Source organism: Denticeps clupeoides, chromosome 14 (assembly GCF_900700375.1).
Source record: "Denticeps clupeoides chromosome 14, fDenClu1.1, whole genome shotgun sequence".
Taxonomy (NCBI): Eukaryota; Metazoa; Chordata; class Actinopteri; order Clupeiformes; family Denticipitidae; genus Denticeps; species Denticeps clupeoides.
The window spans coordinates 859,902-882,142 of record NC_041720.1 but is presented as its reverse complement, the minus strand read 5'-3'; the positions used below and the strand labels follow the sequence as shown (position 1 = coordinate 882,142).

Below are 22,241 nucleotides of genomic sequence, written 5' to 3'. Positions count from 1 at the left end.
CGGGGAGCAGTGTGTGGGGATGGTACCTTCATCAAGCGGACCTCAGTGGCACCTTGGCACCCCCATATACCTTCTGATTATGGAACCGCCACCACTGTCCCGATATATGTTTGTTTGTGAAATATGTTTCCCCTCTTCTTATCCCCCAGGTGGTGCTGCAAAGCCAGGGAGGACCTGCAATGCCCACAGTGCTGGAGCCCTGTGGTTTCCGCCTGCCCCGCAACCTCCACCAGTGTTTCTGCCTGGGCTCCGCGGACGTACCCTTGGAGGCGTCGCTCTGTCACAGCCGATTCGCAGCCTGACAACAGGGCTCTAATCATGGACAGGCATCGCTGGTCAGGTGTGCATTCGGCCCTCGTGCCGTCTTGTGTTCATTCTAAAATAGTTCCTTCCCTGAAAACAGGTCCTTCTCCTGCGCCTCCTTTTCCCCACGAACCCGAGACGTGACAGGTCTTGTTTTTTACATCACAAAAAAACTACATTTTAAGAGTACCCCCTGTACTACATGACATTTCTCTACATTTAATTTCTCAATCAGCTGTGTCTCTTGAAAATATTACAGAATGATGATGACGACATTTAGGTCTTGTGCGAATTTGAGGTGACATTTGTGGGAGGAGCGGTCCAATGACAAACATATAAATGGCTGCTGAGTTTTGCACTTCTCCAGAACCGTGTCTCCACCCATGGAGAAGCATGAGCACTGAGGAGGTGAACGACACGCTCAGCTGTGTGCCGTGTGCTGAGAGACGCCTGCCCCCAGACGTCTACCTCTTCCTGTACATGTCCACAGCGGCCGTGGTGCTTCTGACAGCGTGTGGGAACCTGCTGGTGATCGTCTCCGTCTGCCACTTCAAGCAGCTGCACACCCCCACCAACCTGCTGATCCTGTCCCTGGCTGTGGCTGATTTTCTCATGGGCATCTTGGTGATGCCGTTCCAGATGTCTTTCACGATTGAGCCCTGCTGGATGTTTGGTTTCGTGCTCTGTGAGATCTACAAACTCTGTAGCACGCAGCTCATGGTGGTTTCTGTCTTCAACGTCACTCTGATTGCTGTGGACCGCTACATCTCCTTGTACATCCCATTTCACTACTCCAATGTAGTCACGCTCAGAGTGATCCTCACCACTGTCCTCTGTACCTGGACTTTCTCTTCACTCTACAGTGTATGTTTAGTCTATTTCAACAGGTTCTACCACAGCACTCAGACGTGTCCTGGTGAATGCTCCTTCATCATGAATCAGGCCTTGTATATCTGTGACCTCCTGATCGTTTTTATCCTGCCTTCAGCCACCATAATAACCCTGTACATGAAAATATTCATCATGGTCAAGAAGCATGTGGTGGCCATCAAGGCAGTGATCCAGCCAACAAACCACCAGAGCAAAGCTCCAAGGTCTGAGCACAAGGCGGCTAAAGCTCTGAGCGTGGTGGTGGGCGTCTTCATGGCTGCTCTCCTGCCATATTACATCAGTTCAATGCTGACTGACTTCATTGACGAACAGGCGTTCACCATCATGGTAAACTGCTTCTCCATTTTATTCTGCTTTAACTCCACCATCAACCCTGTTATTTACGCCCTCTTCCACCCCTGGTTTCAGAAAAGCGTCAAACTCATACTAACTCGCCAGATATTCAACCCCGACTCGTCACTGAAAAATGTCATTTCATGATAACCTGGTGTTGTTGTTTTTTTTAAAGTGGAAGTAAATGGATGAAATCTGCATTTTAAAATAAATGCATTTCAATGAAAAGTTACGAAGTTACACCTGGTTAAATGGATGATTAAATCCAGTAAACTTCTGTACAATACAATTTCTATGTATTAGCAATATTTTTTTTATATTTAATATCCTTAACATGTGTATGTGGGTAATCAAAGCTGTAAAGAAGATGCATTTGGCATGTCGGTGTGTGTGTGTCTGTGTGTGTAAATCCATTTCCACTGAGAGTCAAGTTGTGGTTTGTACTCTGAAGATGATTAATTTGCATATGCCTGTTACGTGCTAGTGCTGAAATAACAATGTGCAATCATACGTCATGCATTTGTGATGATTGCAGGAACATTGCAGCGCCAGCACTGTTTATATGTAAATTCTCCTCCTCTTTCTTCCTCCTTATCAGGTAATAAAGGTAAATTTTACACATGGCCTGTAGCACACAGAGGTCTTCCCCCGGCCTACTGGGCTACACACACATCTATGAACCAGAAGTCTGCTAAGTCCCAGGTTCATTGTGTCCCTGAGCAAGACACTAAACCCTGAGTGTCTCCAGGGGGGGACTGTCCCTGTAACTACTGATTGTAAGTCGCTCTGGATAAGGGCGTCTGGTAAATGCTGTAAATGTAAATGTTCCATGAAGACATGTCTAAGAAATCTGTTTATAGCGTTTGTGGTGTTTGAACTGATGGAGATCAATAATGATTTCAAAATGAGTTCCAATTATGATGATCATGCAATTTCCACTTCCATGCAGAAAACAATTCTTTTATGGGATTAAGGAAATGTAATTAGGGAGGAAAGAACGGGATGGCCTCTAAACCACATGCAAGTGGTGGAAAGTAGTATGAAGTGGTCACAAAGTTCTTTATGATTCCTCCCACATTATCCTTATCTGCCTGTAGGACCAGGCGTCGGTAGATGACATGCATAAAGAAAAGGCAGCATTCAGTATTGTAGGACCCAAACTAGTACCTTTGATAGACCAATCCAGTGCCTGAGAGCAACAATGTCTCATTGCAAGATGGACAGGTCAGCCTGGTACACATGATTGGATCCCTCTCTCAGATGCTGATTTGTTGACTGTAATCACCACTTACTTCTGCGTCTTCATGAAGATTAAAAGCCCCTTATTATTAGAATTTCAGCCATTTTGATTGAGCCCCTCAAGAGATTTCCCAGGACGTGCCGTTTCGGTGTCTGTAGCTTTAAATGCTATTGAGGAGGAGAGAGGTGGGATGAGGAGGAGAGCGACCTATAGAAGTTGAGCGGGTGTTCACGGAAATGACGTCACCAACACCATCCACCAACCACAATGTTTTAAGCAGACAGGAAGTCGTGTCAACGTTTTTCCAGAACAAATTTAAATTAACTCACCAGTTCTTCAGAGTCTCACGTAACAGATCTAAAAAACACATTTGTGCTAATTTTTACATCCAATCACCAAACAAATGTAATGCTTCTCACGTTTGGAAGCCATGACGGTCGGTGGAGATACTGTTTTATGGGAGGGGTGGGAAATTCTCTGAGCGGAAAAAGCATGAGAATCGGGGGGTAACCTTTCCCCTTATGATGTCATAAAAGGCAAAATTCCAGATACAGTCATCTGAGCTGCCGCTCTCTGAATGACAAAGCAGAATGGCCAACTCTTTACACCTATCGCCATTTCTAGCCACTGCAGGACCATAGACAGGCTGGGGCAACTCGTATTAATGTTAAATCATCTCAAAAAGTCACATCTTTATAACTATATCCCGCTATACCCCTCCCTCATTTTAAAAGCATTTTTAGAACAACACATGCCAACAGCACATTTGAGCAGATGAGGGGAGGCAGGGGGTCATTTCACACCCTTGCTCTCCATTTTCTGGCTGGGGCTGGGGGCTGAGAGGACGAGCTGGCCGCCCAGCTGGGGTTTGGGCCAATGGGCTTCCTTCTTGCTGTGGGGACCAGGTTGTCTTTTTGCCTCCACCCCTGGACCTAGGTTAAGCTGCCCCTCTGGGGGTATTGATGCCTGGATCTGGGAGTAAGTAGGGATGGTAGTAGCCTAGTGGGTAACACACTTGCCTATAAACCAGAAGACCCAGGTTCAAATCCCACTTACTACCAACGTGTCCCGGAGAAAGACACTTAACCCCGAGTGTCTCCAGGGGGGGACTGTCCCTGTAACTTCTGATTGTAAGTTGCTCTGGATAAGGGCATCTGGTAAATGTTGTAATTGTAAGCAAGACACTTAACCCTGAGTTTTTTCAGGGGAATTGTCCCTGTCACTACTGTCACCAACTGTGTGACGCAATGAAAGAGAAAATGTTGGAGGAGACATGGAACCAAATTGGGCCAGTGATTGCCTAGCGGTTAATGAAATGGCCTCATTATCATAAGGTTGCCGGTTGGAATGCTGAGTGACCAAGGTGCCACTGAGCAAAGCACCGTCCCTGCACACGGGCGCCTGTCATGGCTGCCTACTGCTCACCAATGGTGATGGGTTAAAAGCAGAGGACACATTTCACTTCAAATTGCGAGATGACACAAAGAGGTGGGTAAGTCTACATCTTTTACTCTGCAAGTGTGTTCGACTTAAGACCCCCACTGAGGTTGATAATGGGTGAATTTACGCCAGATTCATTCCCCCCAAGTCAATGAGCACCTCTCCCTGCTAAGCAACCTTGGAGCTTAAGGACCAGGTGATGGTTATGGACAGGTTGCATTGGGTGCTGGAGCTGGCCTGTCACTGGTCCAGAGCTGTGAGGAGCTCAATGAGGTCATTCAGAGCAGCCCCTCCAGTCTTTGTTGACGAGCCTGTCCTTGATGCCTTCTCTGAGTCCCTGATATAAAATGGTAGGGTGTGCCTTCTCTTCCCAAATGCTGTTGATGGCCAGAATTCAGAACTTTATGGCGTAAGAGACCAAGGCCAGTATGTGACAAGCTGTCGTGTGGGAGCCAGTGTCCCCTTGGAAGGTCTCTTGAGTGAAAGCGATTAAATAAACTGATTTACATTCTTTTCAAGGAGAGCCAAATGCCCACCACCTCAGTGGTACCTCCTCCTCGGATCCTGCGTACACAATCAGGAGGAACCCATGAAGTTGGGGCACACTGTCTTCACCCCAACAGAAGAGGGGTGAAACAGGAGAAGATCTGATATTCTGAATGATTCTGTGCCCACTATTTCTACCCAGGAAACAAACCAACCAAATGAGCAGAAAGGCCAGCCCACCTGGTTTGGTAAGCACAATCATTTCCCGACTCATCTTTTTTTGCCATACCATCCATGGCATTCATTGATTCTGGGGCCGTTGGCAATTTCATGATCCTGGACTCATTCCCAACAGACCTACCTACACCCTCGCCCCAATGCCTCTTTGACTGCATCACCCACAGCTGCACCTTCTCTCGTGAGGCTGCCCCAGTGTTACCAGAAGGCAGCACAACTTGAAAGTGAAAGTGAAATTATTGTCATTGTGATACACAGCACAGCACTCGGTGCACACAACGAAATGTGTTCTCTGCTTTTAACCCATCACCCTGAGTGAGCAGTGGGCAGGCATGACAGGCGCCCGGGGAGCAGTGTGTGGGGACGGTGCTTTGCTCAGTGGCACCTCAGTGGCGCCTTGGCGGATCAGGATTCGATCCGGCAACCTTCTGATTACGGGGGCGGCTTCCTTAACCGCTAGGCCACCACTGCCCCAAACTTCCACCACACCAACCCGAAGACATGGCAAAAGAATTTTTGACAGGCACACTCCCACATAGAGGTTGCCTCTGTTCCCTCTCGTCCACTGAATACAAGGTCAGCTTATTCACATTTACATTTTACATTTACCAGACTCCCTTATCCAGAGCGACTTACAATCAGTAGTTACAGGGACAGTCCCCTCCTGGAGCAACTTAGAGTTAAGTGTCTTGTTCAGGGACACGATGGTAGTAAGTGGGGTTTGACCCTGGGTCTTCTGAATAATAGGCGAGTGTGTTACCCACTAGGCTACTACCACCACAGCTTATTCATTGTTTGAATGAATAATGAATATGAATGACTGGTGTGAAGATTGCAGTGGCCACTGCAACAATGTCTTCAGGGACATGCTGGGACGGTGGATGTTCACTTATTTAAATGACATAGTTATCTACTTACCCAAAATTCAGTCACATGTTTAACACATGAGAGCTGTGCTCTTCTCCCTAAAGTTCAGTCCAATGCAGCAGCGTGGCAGAGTAGGGGACTGTGAGCTGCTGGCGGTCAAATGTGGCGACACTGGTTATAGGACAGTGACACTCCCTTCAAAACATTAGTGGGTGCTGTTCTTGGAATAATTGAACTGGAGCAACGGCACCGACGTCAGCCCCATGATCAACTGTACCACTCCGAGGAACAGGTTTGGCTCTCCACTCAAAATCTACACCTCTGGACTGAGGCAAAGAAATTGTCCCCTTGCTTCATTGGCCCTTCATTGTCCTCTACCATATCAGTCTATCCGACATCATATCCCTCCATTCCTTTGGATTCACCCAGTATTCCATTATTCTCAGCTCAGACCATTCGTCATCTCCCCTCTGCATTCTCCTACATGTCCTCCTCACCTTGTGGATGGAGACCCTGTTTACACCTTTGACCACATAGTTGGTGGTAGTAGCCTACTGGGTAACATTCTCAGGGGGGCAGTGGTGGCCTAGCGGTTAAGGAAGCGCCCCTGTAATCAGAAGGTTGCCTGTCATGATTGCCCACTGCTCACTCAGGGTGACGGGTTAAATGCACAGGACAAATTTCACTGTGTGCACCATGTGCTGTGCTAATATGTATCACATGTGACAATCACTACACTTAACACTTTACTTGCCTATGAGCAAGAAGACAAGAAGACCCAGGTTCGAACCCTGAGCAAGACACTTAACCCTGAGTGTCTCCAAAGGGGACTGTCCCTTTGCCTACTGACTGTAAGTCGCTCTGGATAAGAGTGACTGGTAAATACTGTAAATGTAAGTGAAACTTAGTTGATGCTTGAAACTTTGGCCTTGATCCCTGCGTGTTTCATCCTTGATACTTCATTCATTGAGGATTTCAGGTGGCGTACCTACTCCATTCCAGGCTCAGTCGAGGAGAGGGCGATGTCAGCATCATGTGATGGGAATGAGAAGACGGTAACCAGTGTCTATAATACCATCTGCAAACACCATTAGTTTAATAACTCTTAACCCATCTTTTATTTTATTAAACATATGTAAAAGCCGTGTTTAATCAAAGTTTTCCTTAAAAGGAAGGTTTTTAGCTTTTGTTTGATATTTGAACATCTAGTGGAGGAGGATTCAGAGTCAATATCAATGGTTTCCTAGATACTTTCCTAGATATTGGATGAAGTAAAGCAGTGCTGGACGATAGGAGAGATTAAGATCAATCTCTGCTCATGTAAATTACCCTCAATAAACCCCAACTTTTTCACACCAGTTCTTTGTAGTCTTTATATCTTGCTGAGCACAACCAGATGTTTGTTTATCTTTATTTTTTATTTCACTCCTGTCTTTAATCAGGTTGAGATCCTTGAAAATATTACAGAATGATGATGATGACATTTAGGTCTTGTGTGAATTTGAGGTGACATTTGTGGGAGGAGCGGTCCAATGACAAACATATAAATGGCTGCTGAGTTTTGCACTTCTCCAGAACCGTGTCTCCACCCATGGAGAAGCATGAGCACTGAGGAGGTGAACGACACGGTCAGCTGTGTGCCGTGTGCTGAGAGACGCCTGCCCCCAGAAGTCTACCTCTTCCTGTACATGTCCACAGCGGCCGTGGTGCTTCTGACAGCGTGTGGGAACCTGCTGGTGATCGTCTCCGTCTGCCACTTCAAGCAGCTGCACACCCCCACCAACCTGCTGATCCTGTCCCTGGCTGTGGCTGATTTTCTCATGGGCATCTTGGTGATGCCGTTCCAGATGTCTTTCACGATTGAACCCTGCTGGATGTTTGGTTTCGTGCTCTGTGAGATCTACAAACTTTGTAGCATGCAACTCACGGTGGTTTCTATCTTCAATGTCACTCTGATTGCTGTGGACCGCTACATCTCCTTGTACATCCCATTTCACTACTCCAATGTAGTCACGCTCAGAGTGATCCTCACCACTGTCCTCTGTACATGGACTTTCTCTTCACTCTACAGTGTATGTTTACTCTATTTCAACAGGTTCTGCCAGAGCACTCAGGCGTGTCCTGGTGAATGCTTCTTCATCATGAACCAAACCTTATATATCTGTGACCTCCTGTTCATTTTCATCCTGCCTTCAGCCACCATAATAACCCTGTACATGAAAATCTTCATCATGGCCAGGAAGCATGTGGTGGCCATTCGGGCAGTGATCCAGCCAACAAACCACCAGAGCAAAGCTCCAAGGTCTGAGCACAAGGCGGCTAAAGCTCTGAGCATGGTGGTGGGCGTCTTCATGGCTGCTCTCCTGCCATATTACATCAGTTCAATGCTGACTGACTTCATTGACGAACAGGCGTTCACCATCATGGTAAACTGCTTCTCCATTTTATTCTGCTTTAACTCCACCATCAACCCTGTTATTTACGCCCTCTTCCACCCCTGGTTTCAGAAAAGCGTCAAACTCATACTAACTCGCCAGATATTCAACCCCGACTCGTCACTGAAAAATGTCATTTCATGATAACCTGGTGTTGTCGTTTTTTTTAAACTTCAGTAAATGGAAAAAATATGGATTTTAACATAAATGCATTTCAATGAAAAGTTACGAAGTTACACCTGGTTAAATGGATGATTAAATCCAGTAAACTTCTGTACAATACAATTTCTATGTATTAGCAATATTTTTTTTATATTTAATATCCTTAACATGTGTATGTGGGTAATCAAAGCTGTAAAGAAGATGCATTTGGCATGTCGGTGTGTGTGTGTCTGTGTGTGTAAATCCATTTCCACTGAGAGTCAAGTTGTGGTTTGTACTCTGAAGATGATGAATTTGCATATGCCTGTTACGTGCTAGTGCTGAAATAACAATGTGCAATCATACGTCATGCATTTGTGATGATTGCAGGAACATTGCAGCGCCAGCACTGTTTATATGTAAATTCTCCTCCTCTTTCTTCCTCCTTATCAGGTAATAAAGGTAAATCTTACACATGGCCTGTAGCACACAGAGGTCTTCCCCCGGCCTACTGGGCTACACACACATCTATGAACCAGAAGTCTGCTAAGTCCCAGGTTCAAACCCCATTTACTGCAAATGTGTCCCTGAGCAGGACACTTAACCCTGAGTGTCTCCAGGGGGGGCTGTCCCTGCTGATTGCAGGGACACTGATTGTAAGACGCTTTGGATAAGGGCGTCTGGTAAATGTCGTAAATGTAAATGTTCCATGAAGACATGTCTAAGAAATCTGTGTGTTACAGCGTTTGTGGTGTTTGAACTGATGGAGATCAATAATGATTTCAAAATGAGTTCCAATTATGACGATCATGCAATTTCCACTTCCATGCAGAAAATAATTCTTCTATTAAGCAAATGTAATTAAGGAGGAAGGAAAATTATGGCCTCTAAACCACATGCAAGTGGTTGAAAGCAGAATCAAGTTGTCACGACGGGGGAAGGAAGCGCAGAGGCGGGACATTAGGGAAACAATGATTTAATAATAAATAGAAACAAAACAAGGCTTGATGGCCGAAGACAGGGAATAAAGAGGAAAACACAAACTTGCCCGCAGGTGTGTAGCGATTGCCAGAACTCAAAAACTAAACAACGCTGCCAGGTCAAGTTCACATCAAGTTCCCAAAATGTCGCCGCTGCAGAGGGGTGGAGTCACAGGCATTTAACAGTTGTCACAGGTGATGGGCACAGGTGATGTGTCCAGGTGCCATCGATCCTGACAGAGCCCCCCCTCCAAGGGCTACGTCCTCGGAGCTCCAGCAGTACCGTCAGTGAAGGCAGCGGGGCGGACAGCGGCAACCGCAGGGCTCCTGCTCTGCTGTGTCCTCCCCTTGGAGGACCCGGACCCTCATGCTGGTTCCCCAACGTGGTTCAGAACGGCAGCCCCAGACCCTCAGGCTGGCTCCCTGACGTGGTCCAGCATGGCGACCCCGGACCCTCCAACCTGCACACATAAATCAGGGCCGACCCTTCTGGGTACGTGCGGGCATCTCTGCACCTCCCCTTTGACGCCTCTTAATTCTTTCCCTTTCCCGCGCAGGGAAGTGGTACCGGAGCCTGGGGCAACCACATACAGCACCCCTGTCTGGTGCCTTTTGGGCACATGCAGCACCTCTCGCTGCACGTCCTTGCTGGCAGTGCAACCAGCCCGCGCAGGGAGGCGGTCCCGAAACCTCCGGCGACCATTCACGGTACCCCTGTCTGGTGCCTTCTGGGATCATGCAGCCCATCTCACTACACGTCCCCACTGGCAGAGAGGCCAGCTTCTCTCCCTGAACCACGCAGGAAGGCGGTCCCAGAGCCTCCAGCGACAATTCACGGCACCCCTGGCTAATGCTTTCTGGGCACATGCAGCCTCTCTCACTACACGTCCCTGGTGACAGTGTGGGGGCTTTGCCAGACCATCCGGCTAGCCCCTTCTGCTTCTGTTGGGACAAGCAGGCCCTCTTCCTGCCTGTCCCAGCTGTGTCCTCTTGCCTTCCAGGGGGCTCTAAGGCACTCCGCCCCTCTTTACTGGCTACCGGAGGACCCAGCTCAGTTGCTTCCCCGCCCACACTCCTCAGGAGGAGCCCTCACCCCGAACTGCACCCCCCCCACCCCCGGCATATGGACACAAATAACACGCACACACAGACAGAGACAGAAAGAAGGCAGTTGCTGGCTGGTGACCTCCCGTCGCCTTGTTCCACCAGCTTACCCCCGCGTTGCTGTCTTTCCTCCTCGCTGTGCTCACTCCTCTGGATGGGACGTGGGTCTCAACAGACCTCGTGACAATACTGGATGGGCACGATGAGCGGAGCAATCCCCCCTCAACTACACAACGTTTTCAGGTAAAGTTGGCAAGTTCACAAAATGTCACCGCTGCAGAGGGGCGGAGTCACAGGCTTTAAACTGCTGTCCGGATTGGGCACATGTGATGTGCCCAGGTGCCATCAATTCTGACACAAGTGATCACAAAGTTCCTCATGATTCCTCCCACATTATCTCTATTTGCCTCTAGGTCCAGGAATCAGTAGAAGTCATGCATAAAGAAAAGGCAGCATTCAGTATTGTAGGACCCAACCTAGTACCTTTGATAGACCAATCCAGTGCCTGAGAGCAACAATGTTTCAATGCAAGATGGACAGGTCAGCCTGGCCCACATGATTGGATCCCTCTCTCAGATGCTGATTCGTTGAGTGTAATCTCCACTTACTTCTGCGTGTTCATGAAGATGAAAGGTCCCTTATTATGAAGCCTTGGTGCAGAATTTCAGCCACTTTGATCCAATCCCACAATGAGATTTTACAGAATGTGCCATTTCACCGTCTGTTGCTTTAAATGCTAATGAGGAGGAGAGAGGTGGGATGAGGAGGAGAGTGGTCTTAAAAGTTGAGCGGGCATTCACGGAAATGACGTCACCAAAACCATCCACCAACCACAATGTTTAAAGCAGACAGGAAGTCGTGTCAACATTTTCCAGATAAAAAAATTTTAAGAACCTACCGGTTCTTCAGAGTCTAACGTAACAGAACTTAAAAACACTGTTTTATGGGAGGGGTGGAGCGTAAAAAGCATGAGAAACGGGAGGTGACCTTTCCCCTTATGATGTCATAAGGGGCAAAATTCCAGATACAGCCCTCTGAGCTGCCGATCTATGAACGACAAAGTAGAATGGCCATTTCTAGCCACTGCAGGACCATAGACAGGTTGGGGCAACTCGTATTACTGTTAAATCAACTCACAAGTCACATCTTCATAACTATACTCCCGCTATACCCCTCCCTTGTTTTAAAAGCATTTTTAGAACAACACATGACAACAGCACATTTGAGCAGGTGAGGGGAGGCAGGGGGTCTTTTCACACACTTGCTTTTCTTTTTCCGGCTGGGTCTGGGGGCTGAGAGGACGATCTGGCTGCCCAGTCGAGGTTTGGGCCAGTGGGCTTCATTCTTGCTGTGGGGACCAGGTGGTCTTTTTGCCTCCACCCCTGGACCTAGGTTAAACTGCCCCTCTGGGGGTGGTGATGCCTGGATCAGGTGGTAGTAGCCTATTGGGTAACACACTCGCCTATCAACCAGAAGACCCAGGTTCAAATCCCACTTACTACCATTGTGTCCCTGAGCAAGGCACTTAACCATGAGTGTCTCCAGGGGGGGCTGTGCCTGTAACAACTGATTGTAAGGTGCTCTGGATAAGGGCGTCTGATAAATGCTTTAAATGTAAATGGATGATCGGATAAAAATTTTGTGAAACAAATATTAAAAGTCCCATGTTATGAAGATGTTACTGTGAGATTAAACATTAATACGAGTTCCTCTAGCCTGTCTATGGTCCAGCAGTGGCAGTGGTGAAACAGGCTTGTGGAAAGCAGGAGAGAGGATCGGGCTTACTGAGATGAGGCAAGTTGAGCAGAGTCGTTGTCACGTAGACGACACTCCATGCCAATGAATTGGTGGTTCTCAGAGTCTGTGGCTGGCTGCACAGTGGTTGACTGACTCACTCCCGGGGGCTAATTGGTGTGTTCTGGCCCCACTGGCTCTGTTTGGGAGTGGGAGTCCTTTGGTCTCTGGGTTGCCACAGTTCAGTCCGATGCAGCAGCGTGGCAGAGTAGGGGACTGTGAGCTGCTGGCGGTCAAATGGGCTCTGGAAGAGTGGCGACACTGGTCATAGGACAGTGATGCTCCCTTTACAGCTAGGACAGACAACCATTCACAACATTAAACAACTCAACCCCTGGTAATACCAGGTAGGTGCTGTTCTTTGAATAATTCAACTTGGAGCAATGTGGAGCAACGCCACCGACGTCAGCCCCAGGTTTGGCTCTCCACTAAAAATCTATACCTCTGGACTGAGTAAAAAAAATTGTCACCTAGCTTCATTGGCCCTTCATCTTCCTCTACCAGAAGACCCAGGTTCAAACCCCACTTACTACCATTGAGTCCCTGAGCAGGACCTGATCCACTGGACTGATTATGGACCGTAGGAGAGGTCCTTGATCCCTGGGTGTTTCATCCTTGACCCTTCAATCATTGAGGATTTCAGGTGGCGTACCTACTCCATTGCAGGGTCAGTCGAGGAGAGGGCAGTCCTGTCACATGATGTCAGCATCACATGACGGGAATGGGAAGACGGTAACCGGTGTCTATAACCCCATCTGCAAAACCCATTAGTTTAATAACTCTTAACCCATCTTTTATGTTATTAAAAATATGTAAAAGCCGTATTTAATCAAAGTTTTCCTTAAAAGGAAGGGTTTTAGCTTTTGTTTGATATTTGAACAGCTAGTGGAGGAGGATTCAGAGTCAATATGAATGGTTTCCTAGATACTTTCCTAGATATTGGATGAAGTAATGCAGTGCTGGAGGATAGGAAAGATTAAGATCCATCTCTGCTCATGTAATAAACCCCACCTTTTTTACATCAGTTCTTTGTAGTCTTTATACCTTGCTGAGCACAACCAAATTCTTTTGATATTTATCTTTATTTTTTATTTCACTACTGTCTTTAATCAAGCTGAGACCCTGCTGTAGTCCTTAATGAATGATGATGACGAAATGTAGGTCTTGGGTGAATTTGAGGTGCCATTTGTGGGAGGAGCGGTCCAATGACAAACATATAAATGGCTGCTGAGTTTTGCACTTCTCCAGAACCGTGTCTCCACCCATGGAGAAGCATGAGCACTGAGGAGGTGAACGACACGCTCAGCTGTGTGCCGTGTGCTGAGAGACGCCTGCCCCCAGACGTCTACCTCTTCCTGTACATGTCCACAGCGGCCGTGGTGCTTCTGACAGCGTGTGGGAACCTGCTGGTGATCGTCTCCGTCTGCCACTTCAAGCAGCTGCACACCCCCACCAACCTGCTGATCCTGTCCCTGGCTGTGGCTGATTTTCTCGTGGGCATCTTGGTGATGCCGTTCCAGATGTCTTTCACGATTGAGCCCTGCTGGATGTTTGGTTTCATGCTCTGTGAGATCTACAAACTCTGTAGCACGCAGCTCACGGTGGTTTCTGTCTTCAACATCACTCTGGTTGCTGTGGACCGCTACATCTCCTTGTACATCCCATTTCACTACTCCAATGTAGTCACGCTCAGACTGATCCTCACAACTGTCCTCTGCATCTGGACTTGCTCTTCACTCTACAGTGTATGTTTACTCTATTTCAACAGGTTATACCACAGCACTCAGGCGTGTCCTGGTGAATGCTCCATCATCATGAACCAGGCCTTGTATATCTGTGACCTCCTGATCGTTTTTATCCTGCCTTCAGCCACCATAATAACCCTGTACATGAAAATATTCATCATGGCCAAGAAGCATGTGGTGGCCATCCAGGCAGTGATCCAGCCAACAAACCACCAGAGCAAAGCTCCAAGGTCTGAGCACAAGGCGGCTAAAGCTCTGAGCGTGGTGGTGGCCGTCTTCATGGCTGCTCTCCTGCCATATTACATTAGTTCACTGCTGTATGACTTCATTGACGAACAGGCGTTCACAATCATGGTAAAATGCCTCTCCATTTTATTCTGCTTTAATTCCACCATCAACCCTGTTATTTACGCCCTCTTCCACCCCTGGTTTCAGAAAAGCGTCAAACTCATACTAACTCGCCAGATATTCAACCCCGACTCGTCACTGAAAAATGTCATTTCATGATAACCTGGTGTTTTTTTTTTTAAAGTGGCAGTAAATTGATGCTTCATTCAACAGTAAAATGTAACTTTCTGTAGAATACTGTTTGTGTGTATTAGGAATATTTTCTGAATGTTATATAATTAATTTGATCAGTAGGATCTTTCCTGATCACTGATTTTCATTCATACAAAAATTATATACATATAAGTAATAAAAAACATGTATTTGTACATTTACATTTACATTTATGGCATTTATCAGACGCTCTTACCCAGAGCGACTTACAATCAGTAGTTACAGGGACAGTCTCCCTGGAGCAACTTAGGGTTAAGTGTCTTGCTCAGGGACACAATGGTAGTAAGTGGGATTTGAACCTGTGACTCTGTAGTCTTCTGTTTCATAGGCAAGTGTGTTACCCACTAGGCTACTACCATCTACTATTTGTAATGGACATTTTATCAAAAAAAAAAAAAAAAATGTGAGCATAGCCAAGAGTTTTGGTTTGTAGATTATGAATATGCATATCCCTGTAAGGTCCTACAGCTGAGATAAAGACGTGCGATCATATAAAGCTTTCACGATCAGCATTTGTGACTAGTGCAGGAACACTGTGCCAGCGCTGCTGGTATGTAAACACTCCTCTTCCTTGTCAGGGAATAAAGGGAAACCTGACACGTGGCCTGTAGTCTTCTGTGCAGAACACGAGCAGCATCGTTGCTGGGCCTGGGAGGGACAGTCATATGCGGGTAACCTCATATGATGAATACAGGACTGGCCAGTTGATGGTGGCACCAGGAGGTAGAACACAAGGTCGGCACCATTAAATGTGGTGGAAATTTGGCGAGGAACGACATCATGCGTGGACGTCGCCCCCTGCCGGAATCTTAATTTTTTACGCCACAACCCTCCCCATTTACCCAGGCTTGGGACCAGCGTCCCCAGTGGCTGGGTGGGTGTAATTTCTCTGATTAAATTGGGCAAATCAGACTTATTCACAACATTTACATATTTTATTTGCCACAAAGGACAATGTTGAAGAAGTAACTAATTTAAACAGAAAATTTGAGAATGTCAAACTAATTTTTAAGAAGTTGAAGATATTAAGAGCCAAAACATAGAAGAAGAGATGTAAAATGAGTGGAAAGCTGACTGAAATGACCGCCATTCAGCCTGATGTCCACCTGCAGGTGTCTCTTAATTGCAACTAAAGCTAAAAACCATCACCATCATTCTCCTGGTGAAGCTCCTTCAAGAGGACAGAAAGCACACTTCTTTCACCGTGAGATGATGCTGATGTTTCCGTGTGCTTCTGGTCAAGTCGAGGGCACCGAGTTCTGATAAACTGACCGGTCTCCAGCAGCAGATGTCACCCGCACTCCACGCTTCACCAGTAGAAAGTCTTTGTGAGGAAACCGGCTGCCGCATTCAGCCAGCTTCCACTCGCACTGTCCTTAGCTGCTGTCCGGGACACGGCCCGGTCCAGGTCGCTCTGAGGGCTCTCATCTTCCGGAAGGTAGTCTGGCACGTGGGAGTTCTCCTGGATGGCCGTTTCCGAGGAGCTGAGAGGAATCAGGACCTGGAGCAGAGGACAATTCATCTACTAAAAGCCAATTTGAATAGTTTTATAACTACTAACAGGACATTTTTCTTGAACAGACCAGGAGAATGAGACATCAACAAAAAATAGGTGTTTACTACATACTCCCCATAATTAGAAGTTTCTGACATTAATAAACTCCATAACAGCGAAGATTAGTTTGATTCTGAAGAGGGGAGGAACTCACCTCGTCTCCTGTGTCGTTCTTAACCACCTGCTGGGCCGTCAGGATTTTGGTGGCTGCAATGGCTGTTGCCAGGTTCTGAAGGGCATCAGAGGGTCAGATCAATCGCCTGTGGCCTCGTGGTGGCCTGAGTGCAGAAGACTGAGCAGAACGTACCTCGGTGGGCAGGTCCGAGCGGACGCGGACCGTGCACCTCTTCAGGGCCATCTGGAACGTGAAGCTAATGACCCCTCTGACCTTCAGCAAGGCCTCCTCACACATACATCGCTGGTCCTGCAAATTTTCGAACATTTGCCCACATTTTTACACGCCTACACCAATCAAGTTTCACACACACACACACACACACACACACACACACACACGTACCAGTCCATCCAGACCCTGGATGTAAAGGGTGACAGACTTGGCCTTCTTGTTGGAGCTGTTGATGAAGAACTGTGTTTTATTCCTCCTCGGCTGCTGTGCTGGAGTCCTGCATCCGCCTCTGTTCCCCGGACCACTCAACACACCGTACACCTCGTCTGCCAACATTCTGACGTCGTCCGATTCAGAACCTCTGCAGACGTCAAAACTCCACTTAACATGACTGCATAAACGGTTAGACATTTATGACGTTTTTTTTTCAATATCGCTATAGGGCACAAAGTAATAAAGTGAGTATATGAAGCAGGGCGTACTTTTCCATCAGGTTCTCCAGGCTGACCATCATGCCCAGTTCACCCTTCATCCTGTCAACATTTGTGGCCGATTCTGCCAGGTATCGTAGTGTCTGCGCAGGGACAGTTTTGTTAAACACGTGATCCGTATATCAAAGGAGTCAATATTACCAGAAAATGGTTTAACTAAACTCATGACAAACCTAAAAAGCTCACGTGAATAAAATGTTCCGAAAACTACTTAAAGCCAGCAAAAATACTAAAGACCTGTTCTAGTTTTAAATGTAGAAAAATGTGTCTTACAGGAACCATGTAAAGTACAGGCCAAAAGTTTGGACACCTTCTTATTCGACGTGTTTTCTTTCTTTTCATGACCATTTACGTTGGTAGATTCTCACTGAAGGCATCAAAACTATGAATGAATGACCTGAACCCCATCCAGATGGTTTGTGGTGAGCTGGAGAAGACTGTTGGAGAAGCATTTCAGGTGACGACCTCTTGAAGCTCATCGAGAGAATGCCAAGAGTGTGCAAAGCAGTAATCAGAGCAAAGAACCTAGAATATAAAACATTTTTTCACTTATTTCACCTTTTTTTGTTAAGTACATAACTCCACATGTGTTCATTCATAGTTTTGATGCCTTCAGTGAGAATCTACCAACGTAAATGGTCAAATGGAAAATAAAGAAAACATGAGAAGGTGTCCAAACTTTTGGCCTGTACTGTAGTTCGTTATACATTCACGTGTCAGATTTCAATGACTTTGCGTGTTTATTTCGTATTCCAAAATTTCTCTCTTTTCCAAATCCATGACTTTCTCCAGGTTTTAAATGACCGTAGGTAACCTGCTTTTACCACGTTTAAAATCCCACCTGCAGGGTGGCGAACTGCACTTGCGGGTCTTTGTGGTCCAGAAACAGGACCAGGCCCGGCAGACAGCCCTGGTCCTGAACAATCGCCTCCCGGTTCTGTGGTTCCGAAGCCAGATCCCGCAGCTGGGTCACCACTGATAGTGCGTCCATCATCCTTGTCCACTTCCCAGGGTCAGACCTGTTAAAAACAGTCCATCAGAGGATACACAGTCCTGTGTCAAGCCGTGTCTTGCTTAAAAGTGCAAACAATGCAGGGTTTAAACGCAGGTCCACGTTTCCTGCTTTAAAGTTTACATCCGCACATTTCAGCTTGCGTGAGGTGGCAGTAGCCTAGAGGGTAACACACTCGCCTGTGAAGAAGGCCCAGGTTAAAACCCCACTTACTACCATTGTGTCCCTGAGCAAGACACTTAACCCTAAGTTGCTCCAGGGGGGGACTGTCCATGTAACTATTGATTGTAAGTCGCTCTGGATAAGGGCGTCTCATAAATGCCGTAAATGTAAATGCGTGACCTTTGACCTTTAGGAGGCTGGGGTCACACAGCTAACGACAAAACGAAAAGACGGTCGAGCCTGCGGAGTTCAACCAGCCGCCTGTACGAAATAAGCGCGTTAAAATGTAAACTCTAAACGTAAGCAAACCGATCAGCGGTTAGCAGTCGGCTAACCGGCTAACGTCGGATAAAGTTATCCAGAGCACGAACCGAGCTCTTTTTACCTCGCTGTGAATAAAACGTGTTTTTATCCGCGGCCGCAGGGGGGAATAAAACGTGTTTTTATCCGCGGCCGCAGGGGGGAATAAAACGTGTTTTTAACCGCAGCTCTCCGTCGCGTTTCACTTGCCTCTCAGCCCGCCACGGCCACGCCGGAAAAATACAAAAAGTTGGAGCTCGGTTCCTCGCCGCGCGATTGGTGGGCGGGCCGTGTGCATCCCGCGACGCTATTGGCTGCCGGCGCTGGCACTGACCAATGGGAAGGGCTTTTACTGGCGAGGCCGCGTTTGAGTTTGCGCGGCGGCACGACGCGGCCGGTGCCGGCCTGGCGGCCATGTCTCTGGTCGAGGACCTCGCCGAGCTGGCGCGGTGCGTCCTGGAATATTTCGGCGTGCCGGCGGACATGGTGGGTCGCGTCACGTCGCCTCTACCGCGTTCGCGCCGTGACGTCCGACGCTGAGACGCGGTTGTTTGTGTTTGTCTTGTTTTTGAAGTTGGTGCCGGTGTGGGACAGCCATTTGTGCGGACGGAACCGCAGCGTCGTCCGTATGATCGGAAGCAGCCTGGCGCTGAGCCCCTACCCGCGGCTGCACTTCCAGGTGAGCGGAGGGGGTGGGGGTCGCTGCGGGGGTCTGGGCCCTGAGCCTGGACGTTCACCGGACGTCGTTTCCTGTCAGATTCCCCTGCAGGTGAGCAGGCCCGGCGGACACCTGGACGCCGCCGCGGACTGTCCGGCCGTGGCCACCTTCGCCGACGTGCTGTGGGTCGCGGAGCATGATGGAGAGCGATTCGCCACTTTGAGGTCTGGGTCCCCTGTTATCAGGTTTTTTTTTTACTTTTATATCGGTCCTGTTGGTCCCCTAATTCTGTATCTGAAGTCTCTGTCTGAAATTCAGCCACTTTGGTCCAGTCCCACAGTGAGATTTCTGTAGCTTTACATGCTAATGAGGAGGAGAGCAAATGACGTCATCAACACCGCTCACCAACCACGAACGCACCAGTTCTTCAGAGTAAAAATAAATAAATGCGAATTTTTACATCCAATCACCATACAACTGCAATGCTTCACACGTTTGGAAGCCATGACGATCGTGGAGATAATGTTTTAGGGGAGAGGCGGGAACCTTCCCCTTATGATGTCATAACGGTGAAGCAGACAACCAAACACTCTTTACATATATCGCCATTTGTAGCCACTGCAGGACCATAGACAGGCTAGAGGAACTCGTATTAATGTAAAATCATCTCGCAAAGTCACATTTTCATGATAGGGGACATTTAACTTTCGCACATTAGTGGCACCTCTCACTATTCTGTACTTTATGTTCCAGAAAGGTCGTTCCTGCCCGTGTGGAGCCACGCATATTCGTTACTCCGTCCGTGGAGAGGATCAGGGGTCTGGCTTTTGAAGGAGTTCCAGCCCTACCAGGGGGCAGGGAACAGGCGCGGCCAACCGACCGAGATGCCCTCAAGAAGATCTCAGCGCTGGAGAACGAGCTACAGATGCTCCGAGCTCAGATTGCAATGATCATCACTGATCCTTCGGGTCAGTGGTCTGCAAAACCTTTACTTAAGATGCAAACAGGTCGACCTCACAGAGTATGAACGTAGGGCAAAGGCCACATAATGATTTTGTCACTGGTTTTACGCCAGGAACCCTCCCCGTTTAACTGGGCTTGGGACCGACACAAAGGGTTAAAATACAACCTGAAATGACCGAACCTGTCAATGTCTCGCTTGTGCTGTCTTAACGGGGAAAAAAAACAAAGAACTAAACTTGTAAAATGCTATAACGCTGCAGCATAAACCTGTTTGAACATTCCAACAAATATCTCAAATATATCATGTTTACCAAGTGTGTCACAATGACAAGCAAGTCACCTTTTTTTTTTTTTTATATATATAAAGGTCTGAGTTCTCCTAGTACCCCGTGTCCATCACTCTCCGACCCTGTCCTGACCTCCACACCTCGCTGTCCTCCACCTCCACCACCTCCTCCACCACCACTCCCTGCCCCGGCTGTGATCAAGGCTGTGGCCACCAAGCGTGAGGTGCCAGCAGCCCCGGCTCCGCCCACCGCTCCCTCCATGCTGGACGTCCTGAAGGACCTGAACAAGGTCAAGCTGCGCATGGTGGAGAGGTGTGCACGGGGACTGGGGTGTTTGATGATGGAGTTTAAGGAGCGTGGGACATGTTTGAATGCTCTGTGAATTCAGGTCCCCTGGAGGAACACCTGTCAGAAAGAGGCGGAGTAAGGGTCCTGGGTGTCCGTCGGACCCTGTGGCACTGATCTCGGAAGCCCTGAGGAAGAAGTTTGCCCACAGACATCATAACAGCTCCTTCGACAAGGAGAACCGGTCAGCAGAGCTGTCGCCGTTCGGGAGTCCGGAGACCCACGCCGTGAGTGGCTGCAGCCTCGCCTGGCCTTTCCAGATTCTCGTTAGGTCGATTATTAATTATTTTACGCTACGGATGCGGCGGGTCAACTGGTCACAGTATTGTTTAAAACAAGATGTACATTTACACACATAAAACAATATAGTATTTATACAATGGACAAAACATTACAAAGTAAAAATCGTTTTGCACAGTGGTGGCCTAGTGTGTAAGGAAACGGACTCGTAATCGGGAGGTTGTCGGTTTGAATCCTGAACGTATTGTTTTTGCAAATTGTATTATTATTCTCCTGCTTCCAGACTCCTGTGCACGAAAACTAAAAAAAAAAAACATAACAATTCATGCAAAGCTCATACATGTTTCAAAGCTACTGTGGCCAAGGGGGCTCATCAGCGCCACCTAGCACGTTACCCCTTCTGGTGCGCGCACACTTTCATGCATCGGCACCAAAATTAATATGCATGTGTATCTCATCAAGACAAACTTATGGTACACTCACAGCCCCGCCCGCCCGCCCAACAGGTAGTGAGGTTGTATGAGAATTTAATAATGCAGACTTAGGAATTTTAAACAAGGATCCTAAATGATTTGTCCAATTCGCAGGTTCACCATGCTAAATTGCGAATGGTCCTGAAATGGCAAGCCAACAATTTTATAAATTACAGTAAACGTTAAGTAATCAAGATGAACGCTTGTAAAAAAAAAAAAAAAAAAAAAGTCCTCCAGGCTGAAAGGGGCGGGGCTTAGCAAGGGGTATTTCGCTCACAGGAGCAGAGGAACAGTACAACGAATACTGAGTTTGGTAAAATCATTCTGCACGCGTCCATTGTTGTACAAAAAGACAACAGGGCGTTGCAGCATGCTTGTGAGTGCCCGTTAATCACCGCTTGCTGCTATGTTTTTTTTTGTGTTTCTTCGTTCACTATCATTTAATGATTGTTGTGAGGGGGTGGTAGTAGCCAGAAGACCCAGGTTCAAATCCCACTTACTACCATCGTGTCCCTGAGCAAGACACTTAACCCTGAGTGTCTCCAGGGGGGGGGACTGTCCCTGTAACTACTGAGTGTAAGTCTGATAAATGCTGCAAATGTAATGATTCTATGTTCCTACTTTTTAGGTTCCACACTCGAGGCGCAGCCTGGGGAGAATTCACTTGTGACCTTTGAACCTTTGGGGTCAACCAGCGGCTGGTCACAGGGATCTGACTCTTGCTTTAGACTCCTTCACTCCCCCACCTTTGGGTGTTTTAAAAGACCTTCTGAATATTATGCACTGCTGATGGTACAGATGAACAGTTTTGTGTAAAAAATTCTTTGTTTGCTTTTTTTATTTTTTTTC

At 47.5% G+C, this 22,241-nt stretch overlaps 3 protein-coding genes across 5 annotated transcripts in view; 1 reads left to right on the top strand and 2 right to left on the bottom strand.

Moving 5' to 3' along the window:
• The window catches only part of LOC114802922 (armadillo repeat-containing protein 1-like), a 25,343-nt gene extending 6,655 nt beyond the window's left edge, over nt 1-18,688 (bottom strand). The window contains exons 1-7 of one of the 3 annotated variants that reach the window (XM_029002069.1): nt 18,637-18,688; nt 17,794-17,971; nt 16,944-17,035; nt 16,633-16,822; nt 16,420-16,536; nt 16,267-16,341; nt 15,830-16,058 (exon numbers count right to left, since the gene is read on the bottom strand). In XM_029002069.1, coding sequence (XP_028857902.1) covers nt 15,867-16,058; nt 16,267-16,341; nt 16,420-16,536; nt 16,633-16,822; nt 16,944-17,035; nt 17,794-17,946 — 819 coding nt within the window. In that variant the 5' untranslated portion in view covers nt 17,947-17,971; nt 18,637-18,688 and the 3' untranslated portion in view covers nt 15,830-15,866. The other 2 variants (XM_029002067.1, XM_029002068.1) reach the window with 2 other exon arrangements.
• Nucleotides 1-22,241, bottom strand: part of LOC114802910 (delta(14)-sterol reductase-like) — a 212,756-nt gene that overhangs the window by 172,881 nt on the left and 17,634 nt on the right. The window lies entirely within an intron of this gene.
• LOC114802916 (mitochondrial fission regulator 2-like) lies at nt 18,665-22,241 on the top strand. Its single transcript, XM_029002063.1, has 7 exons — nt 18,665-18,912; nt 19,001-19,105; nt 19,184-19,308; nt 19,838-20,052; nt 20,415-20,646; nt 20,723-20,906; nt 22,021-22,241. Exons 1-7 carry the CDS (start codon nt 18,763-18,765, stop codon nt 22,060-22,062), a joined length of 1,053 nt encoding a protein of 350 aa, XP_028857896.1. The 5' UTR covers nt 18,665-18,762; the 3' UTR covers nt 22,063-22,241.